The sequence below is a fragment of the Phragmites australis genome, chromosome 6, assembly GCF_958298935.1.
Source record: "Phragmites australis chromosome 6, lpPhrAust1.1, whole genome shotgun sequence".
In the NCBI taxonomy this organism is placed as follows: Eukaryota; Viridiplantae; Streptophyta; class Magnoliopsida; order Poales; family Poaceae; genus Phragmites; species Phragmites australis.
The window spans coordinates 33,212,717-33,225,410 of record NC_084926.1 but is presented as its reverse complement, the minus strand read 5'-3'; the positions used below and the strand labels follow the sequence as shown (position 1 = coordinate 33,225,410).

Sequence of the window (12,694 nt, the reverse complement as noted above, 5' to 3'; positions counted from 1 at the left end):
GTATGTTGAATATTCATTTTAGTAATACATAGTTGTTCAACATCAATCATGGCAACCATAGCCAAGGACTATCCGCACAGTAGTACAGTATTAAAATCAATATAAGCTAATGAAAAGCTAAAAACACAAAGGTATTTCTAAGTGAAAAACATAAATATTTTCAGATAGGGTTGCAAAACTTCTATATGTGAGGTAAAAAATTCCCCACTAAGTAACTCTTTTCACAATTAATACTACACATGAAGTACTCCAATACCTCACATCGTTAATGAGATTTCCCAACTTACAATGATATCAAGACAAAAACAAGCAAATGACAAATGTCACCGACAAAGTACCTACAATAGCTATCTAGAAGTAACAGCTTGGGAAACCAAATTCCTCAATTCAGCTAGATGTTCATCAGTTGAGATGTTCAATATAAGCCTTAGGTTAGTCAACAAGGCCTCTTGCTCCCAGCTAATTGACCCACAAGTATATAAGGCCAACATCGTTGCATGGTAAGCACTTCAGCAAATGGGTTTCTTCCCTCGATCCATCATTATCGTGTTTTGATATTTCTCTTTCACATATAGAAGCTTCAGCATCATCAGTTCTACTACAAATATCTCCGCTTTGGTAGGCCAAATTATAGTACTGTGATCGATGGGGCCTAGGACCAGAACTACCAACAGAGGATGAGATACTCTCAGTGCCACTAAGATCTGCACTTGTTCTAGCATCCATCACCTAGCTCACAAAAGTTGGACCAACACCCCCATACGGCAAATATATGTAGATTTCACATAACTATTATGCAGATCCATCGCATCATAGAGTAATGGGAGGGCATCATCAATTGAATCAATCACGGAATCTTACCCTTCAGCCCTTTACAAGTTCATGATGATGGCATCACGGTGCACCTTAAACCTCCTAAGTGCGCGACAGGCACCACGAGCAGCTGAGCAGGGCGAGGGTGGCACGGGCTCAAGGGGAGGGGGATAGCATGGGCTTAGGTAGCAAAGCGGGCTTGGGGCCGACAACGAGCGTGATGGAGAAAGTGAGAGGGATAGGCCAAGGCCCCACTTTTAGGGCCAAAGGTAGTAGCGTTATGCCATTTACCTACGGTGCTAAAGGACATGGCGCCATGCTTTGACACGTCATCCAGCCAATCCAGTCCATATCCTACGTGGCATATCACGGCTCCAACGGTCATGACACCGTGTAGTGGACCAATGACGCCAGAGGTGGTGGCGCCATACGAAGGATCCATTTTTAGAAAAAATTTCCTAGAGAGTCCATTTGTAAAATATGTTTTTGAAAAGGGCTAAAAATAAAAATTCCACTGAAAGCCAATGCTACACAGAAGTAGTAGCTAAGGAAAGCTCTGGTTTTCTTTCGACGAGTTGAAGCAAGACATTTCACTCCATTTTCAATTTAACTATGTTTTCTTTAGCTTCATCGCTACTCTAACGACATGCCCAAGTTAACTTGGGCTATAGTCCCATTGTTCGAGGTTCACTGGTGGACCCTTGAGAGCCTCGAGGGAGTAAGAAAGGCGAAGGATCAATGCCCTGTGGTTCGATTTTTGTGGATAGACATTAGGCCGATGCGAGAATATACAATTAGGTGTTAGTGGAGAGAGCTCGTCAAAGAAGATGCAGCAATTGGTAACACCGACACAACGTAGAACTACCTATAGTGCAGCTAGTAAAGCTCCAAGGGAGGAGCCGGCTGACCAGAGCTTGAACCCTAGCTCCTGCAGTGCCTCCAACAAAGGTAAAGGCCAAAGACCCTATATCCAAAAAAATGCTTGACATGGCGTAAACAAGGGGCATGCTACCATCAAAAGGAAGAATGTGAGATGGACAGGAAATGGGGAGGGAGTATAAGTGCATGATTGGTGGGACAACTGAGTTAGGGAGGTGAGTGAGTCACTACAACAGAATTATTGAAAGCAGACGGTATGTCACAAACAATTTCTTAGGACCTATCATAGACAAAATATTCTCAGATGGTTCCTAAGACAGACGTGTCTGCAACAAGACAGATGTCTGGGTGTGAATGAACTCATAGACGGTTTTTATAAATCCATATGTTTCTATTATATAGACACAGATGACTTTCAAAAAAATATGTCTATGATATTGTCACAGACGATTTTTTGTAAGATCCGTCTATGTCTATTCGGAAGACACAGATGGATTTTATAAACATATGTCTGTATTTAAAGACTCACGAATGGTTTCAAATTTGGTCGCCCGTCTCCCTTGGCTCTTTTTGCTTTCCACACACACAACCCCACATCTCCCCTCAAAGCGATGATGAGTATTCTTCTTCTTCACTCGCCATATCTAAGTGTTCCACTGCACTAGGAAGCATCCTCACTCACCATCAACGTCGAAGAAGTGAGATCTCAGCGGGGCCAAATCCCTTTCATTATACTGAGGTGAGTATCATATAGTTCTCTTCGTGGTTTAGTTAGAGTTTGTTAGGTTTTCATTGCTTCGATCTATGTAACTGATGGTACAACCTTATTTATGTCGTAGATCTGCAATGGCGTAATTCACGGTAATTAGGAGGTGGTAGGATGGGGTTGTTCCTATGGCGACTTCGATGGAGTGGATTCTTGGCGTCGACTTCGGCCCGGTGGACTTCGTCTTCTTCGCTGCTGTTGAGGCCCCCTTTGTCGACCATGTGTATGCCGTCAACCATGTTCTCCATTCTGTTATATTGAATAGAAAATTTTTAATTATTGTTCGTCGGAATGGAGATATTTTCATCAACTGAAAGACATGCTTGAATACCCATTTCTTGCTGAACCATGACTGGCGGTTTGGCAGCAACACAGTCTGGTTTCGGCTCATGCGTGAGATAGTCATGGTGCAGCCAGATTCGGATGAATGCGAGCTACTAATTGAAGATGATGCTTAGGTTGATATTGTGCTGAAATGTAGGAGGCTAAGATGATACCTATCATCTCATCTTTTTGAAGGACGGCGTCGATTAACCCAAGTTTATCGATCACTTTATGTCTTTTTAGAAGATGGTGTTGCCATGATATCGATCATTTCATCATTTTGGAAGATGGCGTCGCTCGACCAATGATGTATAGCTAGCTAGGTTTTTATATTCTGAACAATATTTGATTTGCATATGTATGATTGTCTTAACCTTTGTGATATGTAAATGTCTGTGCTTTGTGTTCTGAACAATGTGTGATTGATGTTATAAATAATGTGTCAATGTATTTAATTTGAAAATCATAAAGTGTGTATCTATGTGATCCTTTCCCTCATATAAACATATTTGCTTCCTTCCTACCAAGAAGCAAATTTACTTAAAGGGAAAGAGAGACATTGACGGGTTTTTTCTATAAAAAAATCCATCTGTGACAATGAACACAGACAAATTTAAACAAAATTCATCTATATCTCTTAGTACTCATAGACGAGTTTAAACAAACACCATCTGTGACTCTTACTATGCACAAACGGTTATCTAGAAAATTCATCTGCGTGTAAGTAGCAGACGGTTCTGAAACCGTCTTTAACAAGCTCGATATCACAATCACTTTTGTAAAGACAAAATTTATAACCGTCTATTATAGAGCTTAAAATCCATCTGTAATAACGCGCTCTGTGTAGTGAGTTATCTTTTGTGGTTTGTATAAGGAAAAAGTGGGGAGGGAGATGGATGGTCATCTAAAGGCCGTGATGGGTGACTGAAAGTTTTCAGTTGATTGAAAATTAAACAGGGCCGAAATAGAAGTTTAGCAATGCTCTAACAGATCTAAATTAAAAATTGAGATCCCTCAAGGAACAGATATATTTAAAAAAATGAACTTGAAAATGTTCCTCGAAATATTTGCAGTGTCGTCCATGCATTCATTTTCTCTGCATGCACGGCACGGCCGGTTGGAACCCTAATATTCTCATTTGCTAATGTAGCTAGTATCATCGAAACTTTCTCAGTTCTTCAATGATTTTGCAGAAGCATCAACTTGTTTTCTGCAGCGTTCAATACCTTGTCCCTTCATCTAGGAAAAAAAAACAATCTACAGGTTCGATAGCTCTTTCCAGACTGAAGAACAACACAGACGAAAAACCACTTCAGTAATATAGAAGCCAAATTTGACATTCATCAACCTGAGATTGGAACGAAAAATGAAACGGATCACCATGGCACATGTGAAAACCTGAAAAGATGAATTTTGTAGCACCAAAACAAAAAGGAAATAGGGCAAGCATCACAAGTTATTCAGTTCCTTTATCCCTCTCTCATCAATCCATGTCAAACATTTCATCGTTCTGCATAATAATAAGTATTCATGTTCCTCAAACTTTTTATCCCCCTCTAACTCGGATCATGAGGGTGTGTATAACCCTATCTGCTTCAAATCTATCCAAAAAGCTCCCATGATTACCGACATGCCCTGCAGTAAAGTATCAAACAGAATGAAATTGGGTTAGACACTTGTAAGTAGTGCATACAACACTTCTAAGTACTCTGAACACATACTTGCCACTAGACCAGATGCTTGAAAGCAGTCTCCAAACACTTGTAGGCAATATATAAGAACATTTGGACGCAGTCTATCAATATTTCTAAGTTCTCTCTAACGACAGTGCCTACAAAGCTCCAACCCTATCATTTAGTTCTGCATAGCCCTAATCTCGTTGTGTTGAATACAGTTTGAAAGTTGTTCTAACCAAGTTGAAAGCATAATCATAAGGACCGCCTGCTTGGTTGTAAGCAAGCGTGAATCCAAGTTATAAGTAATATATAATAACCAAGTTGTAATTAATTTGTAACAATTTCAAGATTTTGTAATCCCTAGTGCAGTTCTAAGACTTAAACAGCCATGATCAAGATATTAGCAGTCTTCACACTGCACCACAAAAACCAACTCCATTATTAAAATTATAATGTACAACCCTGGAATCATGTAGCCAAAAAGGTGAAGAAAAAAGACATAACAACTCAGATCAATTAGCAAAACTACATGCAGTTAGTTTGATGGGTGATTCAACCATGTTGATGACTTCCATGCTTTTGCCTGTTCATCTCGCCCACCAGGTTCGAATCCTAATATATATATATATATATATATATATATATATATATATATATATATATATAGAGGACACCTATTCTATACTCCTAGGAGTATGTACTCCCACATGCAATATACCACCTAAACAAACACTTTATACTCTTTTATCATTTTTAGTATACTCTAATACTAATTCTAAGATACTCCAATATGAGTTGTATGAAAAAAAATTCAATGTTAGCCTTTCATTTTTGCTATATACTCTTTTTTATACATAAAAGAAGTATATACGTAAATTATGATAAAAATCATGGAATTTCATAAAAATTTTCGTGGGATTTGTATTGTAGTATCTTATAATTACTAATGAAGTATATTTAAAGTGATAAAGAAGTATAACACACGTGTAAAAGTGGTATATGAGAGGTGGGAGTACATACACCCATGAGTACATACTAGTTTTCCTATATATATATATATATATATATATATATATATATATATATATATATATATATATATAGAGGACACCTATTCTATACTCCTAGGAGTATGTACTCCCATATGCAATATACCACCTAAACAAACACTTTATACTCTTTTATCATTTTTAGTATACTCAAGATACTCCAATATGAGTTGTATGAAAAAAAATTCAATGTTAGCCTTTTATTTTTGCTATATACTCTTTTTTATACATAAAAGAAGTATATACGCAAATTAAGATAAAAATCATGGAATTTCATAAAAAAATTCGTGAGATTTGTATTGTAGTATCTTATAATTACTAATTAAGTATATTTAAAGTGATAAAGAAGTATAACACACGTGTAAAAGTGGTATATGAGAGGTGGGAGTACATACTAGTTTTCCTATATATATATATATATATATATATATATATATATATATATATATATAGCATTTGTGTAATATCCCCGTGTTATAAGGTGTTCTTTGCACATTGCCACATGTACATGTATCCATATTGACATATGGCCTCCAGGGAATACAAGTTGTTATTCCTAATAGCTACTAGCCAAATTTCAAAGGGAAAAAGAAGAGGACATGTGGTCCACTGAAATGCCTCCTTAGGAGCATAGAACGGGGAAGTTGTTGATCCATAACCTTTGCTTGGAGAAACACTACATCAACTCTTGACCACCATCTCCACTATTTACCACTCATCACCACAAATGGCCACCATCCACTGTGAGACCTACACATCTACCACTGCCCATTGTCTCTGCCAAGAGAACCACAAAACCACTACCAACTCCAACGTGAGAACCACAACAAATCTTAGTTAAAGATGGCTTCATACGACCATAGAGCATAGAGAGTCAAGGAGAAGAAGAGATGAAGTGAACAATGAAAGCAGGCAATCTTCATACCAGAAAATAATACTAGTTCCTAAATGAAGAAAGACTGTTGCTGCTGAAACAGCCCTACTTCATGGAAAGTATTAGTCTATTAGATTTAGTTCAAAGATGGGTCTGATTGTGCTTTCAGGATAGTATCATTGAAACTGAGACCATCAAGGAATACCTTTTTATCCTTGCAAAAAAAAGGAATACCTTTTTATACTATACGAAAGTATGAAAAAAAACTAATTATGAAGTACCTGTTTTGATAAACAATTTTGAAGTTGTTGGAAGAATATCAAAGTAATGTTTTGACAACTATTTATTCAATGTTGGCTATAGCTGACCTGCTGAAGTCCTTTTAGTGAAACAAGAATGTTTGTAGGTGGACAATATTGCATTTGTGAAAGATCCATATGATATCACTTTAGTCAGGAAAAAACTGAGTTTGCTACACTTAGATAAAGGGAACTTAAATACAAAGTTAAATTTATTACTGAACACTGCTTGGGTTGAGGGACACCTCAATTAGACTTAGGCCACTTACCCCCAAGCACGCCCATAACATAACGTAGTAGATAGGTGATAAGGAGCATAATCCCAAGCTGAAGAATGCACAGAGAAGGAGCATGATCCCTAGCTGATGACAACACAAAAAGGAGCATGACCTGTAAGCTGGTGACTACTCAACTTCAACAATACTGTTAGCAGTCCTGGCATGCATCTGAAGCAAATAGGACTGCAAATTGAGCAAAGGCTGAAGAATTATTTGTTTTGTTGGTGAGATACTACTTTTGCGAAGGACAAAGAAGGGGCAATCCTATTGATGCCAAAGAGATATTGGATTCAAAGATTTGTGGGCACTTTTAGCCCATCTGACTCCACACTGTTGTATTGCAGCATTTCTTGTAAAAAAAGTAGCGTTCCTTGCAGAGCTGCTCGGTCAGCGGCTGGACCATGCAGTCAATAATCTTTATCCAGTTTCTATGCATACAGAATACTAGGCCTGATAACCAACAAAACCTAGGGCAAAAGTGATGCTTGTTCAAGAATAGGACCAATTTCCACATAGCTCTAGACAGAAACCAGTGGTGATGTTTATGTAATCAGTATAGCAAATGTAAAATTTTCAATTGTCCAACGTTTCACTTTTGCTAATTTTTGCTACTAGCAGAAAGAAATTATTGCGCAAGTAAAATTTTGCTTCAAAAAAGGTAGTCTATAATTGAAAAGATTGAATTAACTGATTTGTTCATGATCCATTTAGTTCATGGAGGCAATTATTTAATGTACTTTCAAGTTTGGTATGTATCTTGAAATGATTCCTAGCAGGGTAATCCAATTAAAATTTTCCTTTTACGAGCTCAAAAACAGATTGGTAGCAATTAACTCATGCTGTGATTGCATGTCAAGATTAACTAGTGTGACCATAAGAGTAGCTCACGCCGGGATTGCATGTCAAGATTAACTAGTGTGACCATAAGATGACCTAACTCCAAAGCAAATATGAGTTGTACCTACAAAACTTTGCTACCATAATGACTATGCTTGAAGAACTTCTAACATAAGTTTTGGAGCAAGCACCAGTGCAGTCATGTAAATTCATTCCACCAATAAAGCCTAAAGTATTGTACAGATCTATCGATTGAGACCAAGTTTCAACAAGAAGCACGCATTACAGCAACATTGCAACCAGATGAGACTGGTACTGCAGGGTATCCAAATGCACACCTTGTGATCTCATTCGTCTTGATCATGTCCTTCCTTCACTGTAGGGAAGCTGAGAGGCCAGGACCCCCTAGAGAAGAAAGGCCAAGCCCCCTTAATATTAGTGTGGTGGGCAATCCTTGGCGCCACCTCGAACACCTCCTCCACAGTCCTACTACGAATATTAATGTAGAAGACGTTGTAGCCCTCCCGAACAGCACAAACTCTCCGTTGTCCCCAACACAGGGTACCGAAAATGGCATAACATGCTTTCCAATATTAGCAAATATCTTACGAACACAGATGGTATCCACTAAGAGCCAATTGCCTGCGCTGCCGCTGACCGTCCTGTGGAGCCAGATGCGAAGCTGCTCATCCCCAATCACATTGATTAGATAGACTCCAGAATCATCTGCATTCGACAGCCGGCATCCATGGAAGTTGCAGTCAAATTTGTTCCGGGAAGTCGATGACACAGAAACTTGAGGACGCCAAATCCAACACAAGAATGTTTTCCCAGGTGGTCATATAGAACTTGTCGCCGACGAGCAGAACTTTCAGGAATAATGATGATTGAAGGAGCTCTGTTGTCACCGACGCACGGACACCCCAAACACCGTTTCGGAACTCATTCACCTGCACGGTTCTATGAGCTTCCCCGTGCTTATGCGCCACTACCAGATCCAAACCCTGCAGACCGTCGCTGCAGTGCTCAGGCAGAATCTTGCGGGAACGGCACAAGACGGGGCGCTCCAAGGGAGCCAGCGGGGGTGGCGGGAGGAGGCCTTGTCTCCCTGCAGCGGGCTGACCAATGCCTGTCGTTACGCGTCGTCGTTGTCGGAAAAGCCGGCGAGGAGGCGGCTATCCCGGCAGTCGGTAACGCGGCTGAGACCGAAGAAGTCGTCGAAGACGGAGGCAGCGCGGCGGACAGCGGAGGCGAGCTCCGGGGGGTGACGTACCGGCCAGAACTCCGGGGCCAGGCCCAGCGTGACCAATCCGAAGGTGTTGGCGTAGAAGCCGAGGAGGCGCGGCGGTTCGCGGTCGCGGAAGCTGCGGAGGAAGGCGGGGTCGGAGGCGACGCGGAGCAAGAGCTTGCAGGCGAGGGCGGCGCGGACGAGATAGGCGGGGAAGGCGAGGCGGAGGAGGATCTCGCCGAGGAGGTCGCGGTCATTGAGGACCAACGAGATGGCGGTCGGCGGCGGCAACGATGGTGGGGGTAGCGCCTGATCGCTGCCTTCCATCATCATGGTTTCGATCTTGTATTCGGTGGAATCCAGTTGGGTACATCGCCGCCGCCTGAGAGGATCTTCTCCTTTTATTGAGAGGATCTTTCTCCTCTACCCACTCGTCTTTCCATATCGAAAGTGCAGGTAAGGTATGTATTTTTTAAAAATATAAAAATAGATAATATGATATTGTATTTACATTTATATATAGAGAGAGTAAGTGTATTTGATATGTGATACATTGAAATCAAGTTTTCGAACACGATGTGCCAAAAACATATATGATAAATAGTATTCGGTACATCATGTACTGAATACGTAGAACCTCAAGCGTATTCGGCATATCGTGTACCGAATATGTCTAGATGCCATGTATTCGGCACAGGGCGTATCAAATACAAGCAACAGTGCTATATTTGGCACACCATATACCAAATACAATATGCTCCCAATCTTATCTGTCAGCTGGCTCCCTCCCGTGTTGAGTTTAGCGTGCTTCTGTCGGCCAGCTCTCTCTACTATAATTCGGTGAAAGCACCAGCTCGATCATATCGATCCACTAGCCTGCAAAAATAAAGATGCATGTATGCATGATTGCTATAATTCGGTGAAAGCATAGATCATATCGATCCACCATCCTGCAATAATGGAGATGCATGCATACAGGATTGCAGGTGCGTTATTGATTATAGGATTGCTTGATCATGCAAGCTCTCGTTTTCAAGATACATTTAGGAAGTGGTAGCCTTTCGATTTATTGGTTGATTACCTGGGTAATTCTACTCCACACATTGCTAAATTGTTGTTTCTTTTGCATAAAGAAATGTATTTTTTTCATGTGTAGTCACAATGGATGGATGTAGCAGAATTTGTCAAATTTACATTTTTTAGTATTTATTTTTTAAAAAAATATGAATATTCCATCAAAGTTAACTTCGTGAAGAATTTATTCATCTTTGACATGAATGAACAAAGTTGGTTAAATATTAGTATCCATCTCGATCAACCGATGAGAGTTCGACAAAGTCTATTGGAATGAGGATCCCAAATCAAAGAGGAATGAATATATTGGTTTATGGTCGCTATCGTTCTACGTGATATACGAGGGAGAATATACATCACCAAGAAGTTTAGGATATCTTTGTTGATCAACTTGCGTCTTCCAGAAATGTCTAATGCAAAAGAAGAGCATTCAAATCAATGAAAAAAGATAAGTAGGATGACCAAATATAAAATGATGAACCTAAATGTGGGATGCATACTAGACTTGTAACATCACTATCTTTCTTTACCTCCTAGAGAAACCTAGCACAGAAAAATAGTCGGCTAGTTCACACACCCTAAGATACCTTGACGCTACTCGTGCAAGAGAGCTCTAAGGTCGTCGGTGGTTACATGTTGGAGTGGAGCGGTTAATACAGAATAGAAGAGTCTTGCATGCAATTTGGACACGACTTGGATTAGGTTGTTCTCCTTGAAGGGATCATCATTCCCTTCACGTACAACATGCAAGGATGCATTAAGTGCTATATCGATCATTGTAGGTATCCATAGAAAGCTTGTACTAGAAGATTCTATCATAGATTTATTGATACTTGACCATAACGTTCTGGCTCTGCACCAAATCACGAACCCCTGATTATTTAAGAAACATTAAACCAATATTAAATATCATAATTAATATGTAACAATGTTTAATAAATAACTAATAAATAAAGTTATGTGCCATAATTATTTGACTAATATTAAATAAATTAAAAGTAATTACATTGACAATACAATGAATAAGATATAATAGAGATGACTACGACAATAAAGTAAATAATACATATATCATGAACAAGTACAAGTGCACCGAATAATTGCACTAGCTACTCAATGACAGTGACACCGCATGCAATCTCTAAGAGTGTAAGTGTCTAGTGGGTGTGTGGCCCTCATCATAGTGGCTTGTGTTGGCCCCTGCCACTTGTGCCCTTACTCATCATCATCATCTTCATGCCCTGTGGGACCTCCACTGAATGTGTATCTAGACCTGCTAACTCAGCTCTGCATGTACCATGATGAAGGATTCTCATGCGGAAGTGTGGATGCCTCTAGTACGTGCTCCGATAGAGTCTAGTGTGCCAAAAGCTCACCCTACTGATACCATTATGAACCTCCAGGTGCATCAGGATATTGTGAGTATTGTCCGTTGAGGAGCTCGGTGAAATTGGTAGTCTGCATTGCAGTAGTTTAGTCAAAATCATGTGTGTCGCTCCAGTTAGGCGTATGATGCGTTCAATCAATGATGTCCTCATGATGAGTTGATGTTGTAAGAAGAGGTGTCATCGTAGTCTAAAGAGGTTGTGTTCACTGCGGGAGCTGTGAACCCAGTGTACACTGCTTGGACTCAGGAGTTGACGTGCACTCCTTGGCCTCAGCACCAAAACATGAGACATGATGCTCCACAACCGAAGGTGCCTCTTACAATTGTGCCCAAATGGGTTCCTCACGAGCACTAGACAAACGCCTGCTGTGGGAGGCACAAGATGAGTCCATGGTTGGTAGGTCATATCCCCTCCAATGCAGGGCACAACGACCTAGACTACGTATAGCAGACAACAAGTGGGACCCTCTCATCCTCATGTAGTCTTAGAGAGGGTTTCGATCCTTCCGCGTTAATGACCCACTTGCTTCCCCACAAGATTACTCCACCTGCGTATGCATCTCGTACGCCTCTTCGATATGTATAAGATGAGGATCATGTCAATAATATGAAGGTTTAACCAATGAAAATCATTAGAAATACCGCATCACTTACCACCACATGAAGAAGATAGGCGTGATCCTCGGGGAAGGGTTGGGGGCTGGCTCTATAAGTCCACTGAGTAAGGTGGTACGCGTGTGTGGACGGTACCACGAAAGGTACTCCTAGTACATGGCGTCATCGTATTGTGCAGCAGGAACAATGATATCCATCGCAGGTGACTCCGTCCACCTCTGTATGTTCTTGGCATTCACGGATGCCCAGTCCTGCATGCCTCCGCTCCCCTGTACGCTCCTCTTATATATGACATAAACAATTATAACTTATTAACATGGATCACCTAAGGTACTAATGCTACCTACAATAAAACACTTACTCATGTGCCCGTTCGACGTCTCGTGAGGAAGGTACTGGAACCACCTGTCGGTACCCGAACTGCCTTTATACACGTTTATGAGAATATGCTTCCACGTTGTTCATATACAATAAGAAACATCTGGTCATCCATAAGTTTGAGTCACGCAAATAAGAGGATGTGATAATAGCTCTTGCTCACCTAAGACCGACAAACTAGGAGGTACTTCCAGCTCCATAGCTATAACAAGTGTAG

At 40.4% G+C, this 12,694-nt stretch overlaps 1 protein-coding gene and 1 long non-coding RNA gene across 2 annotated transcripts; both read right to left on the bottom strand.

Moving 5' to 3' along the window:
• Positions 1-4,098: 4,098 nt before the first annotated feature.
• LOC133922255 (uncharacterized) lies at positions 4,099-8,275 on the bottom strand. The gene is made up of 2 exons (XR_009910428.1): positions 8,134-8,275; positions 4,099-4,417 (listed from the first exon to the last, which is right to left on the bottom strand). It is a non-coding gene; the product is annotated as an uncharacterized LOC133922255 (long non-coding RNA).
• A 98-nt stretch (positions 8,276-8,373) lies between these two features.
• LOC133922254 (uncharacterized) lies at positions 8,374-9,428 on the bottom strand. The gene has a single exon (XM_062367498.1). The coding sequence runs from the start codon at positions 9,354-9,356 to the stop codon at positions 8,931-8,933; it is 426 nt and encodes a 141-aa protein (XP_062223482.1). The 5' UTR covers positions 9,357-9,428; the 3' UTR covers positions 8,374-8,930.
• Positions 9,429-12,694: the final 3,266 nt, after the last annotated feature.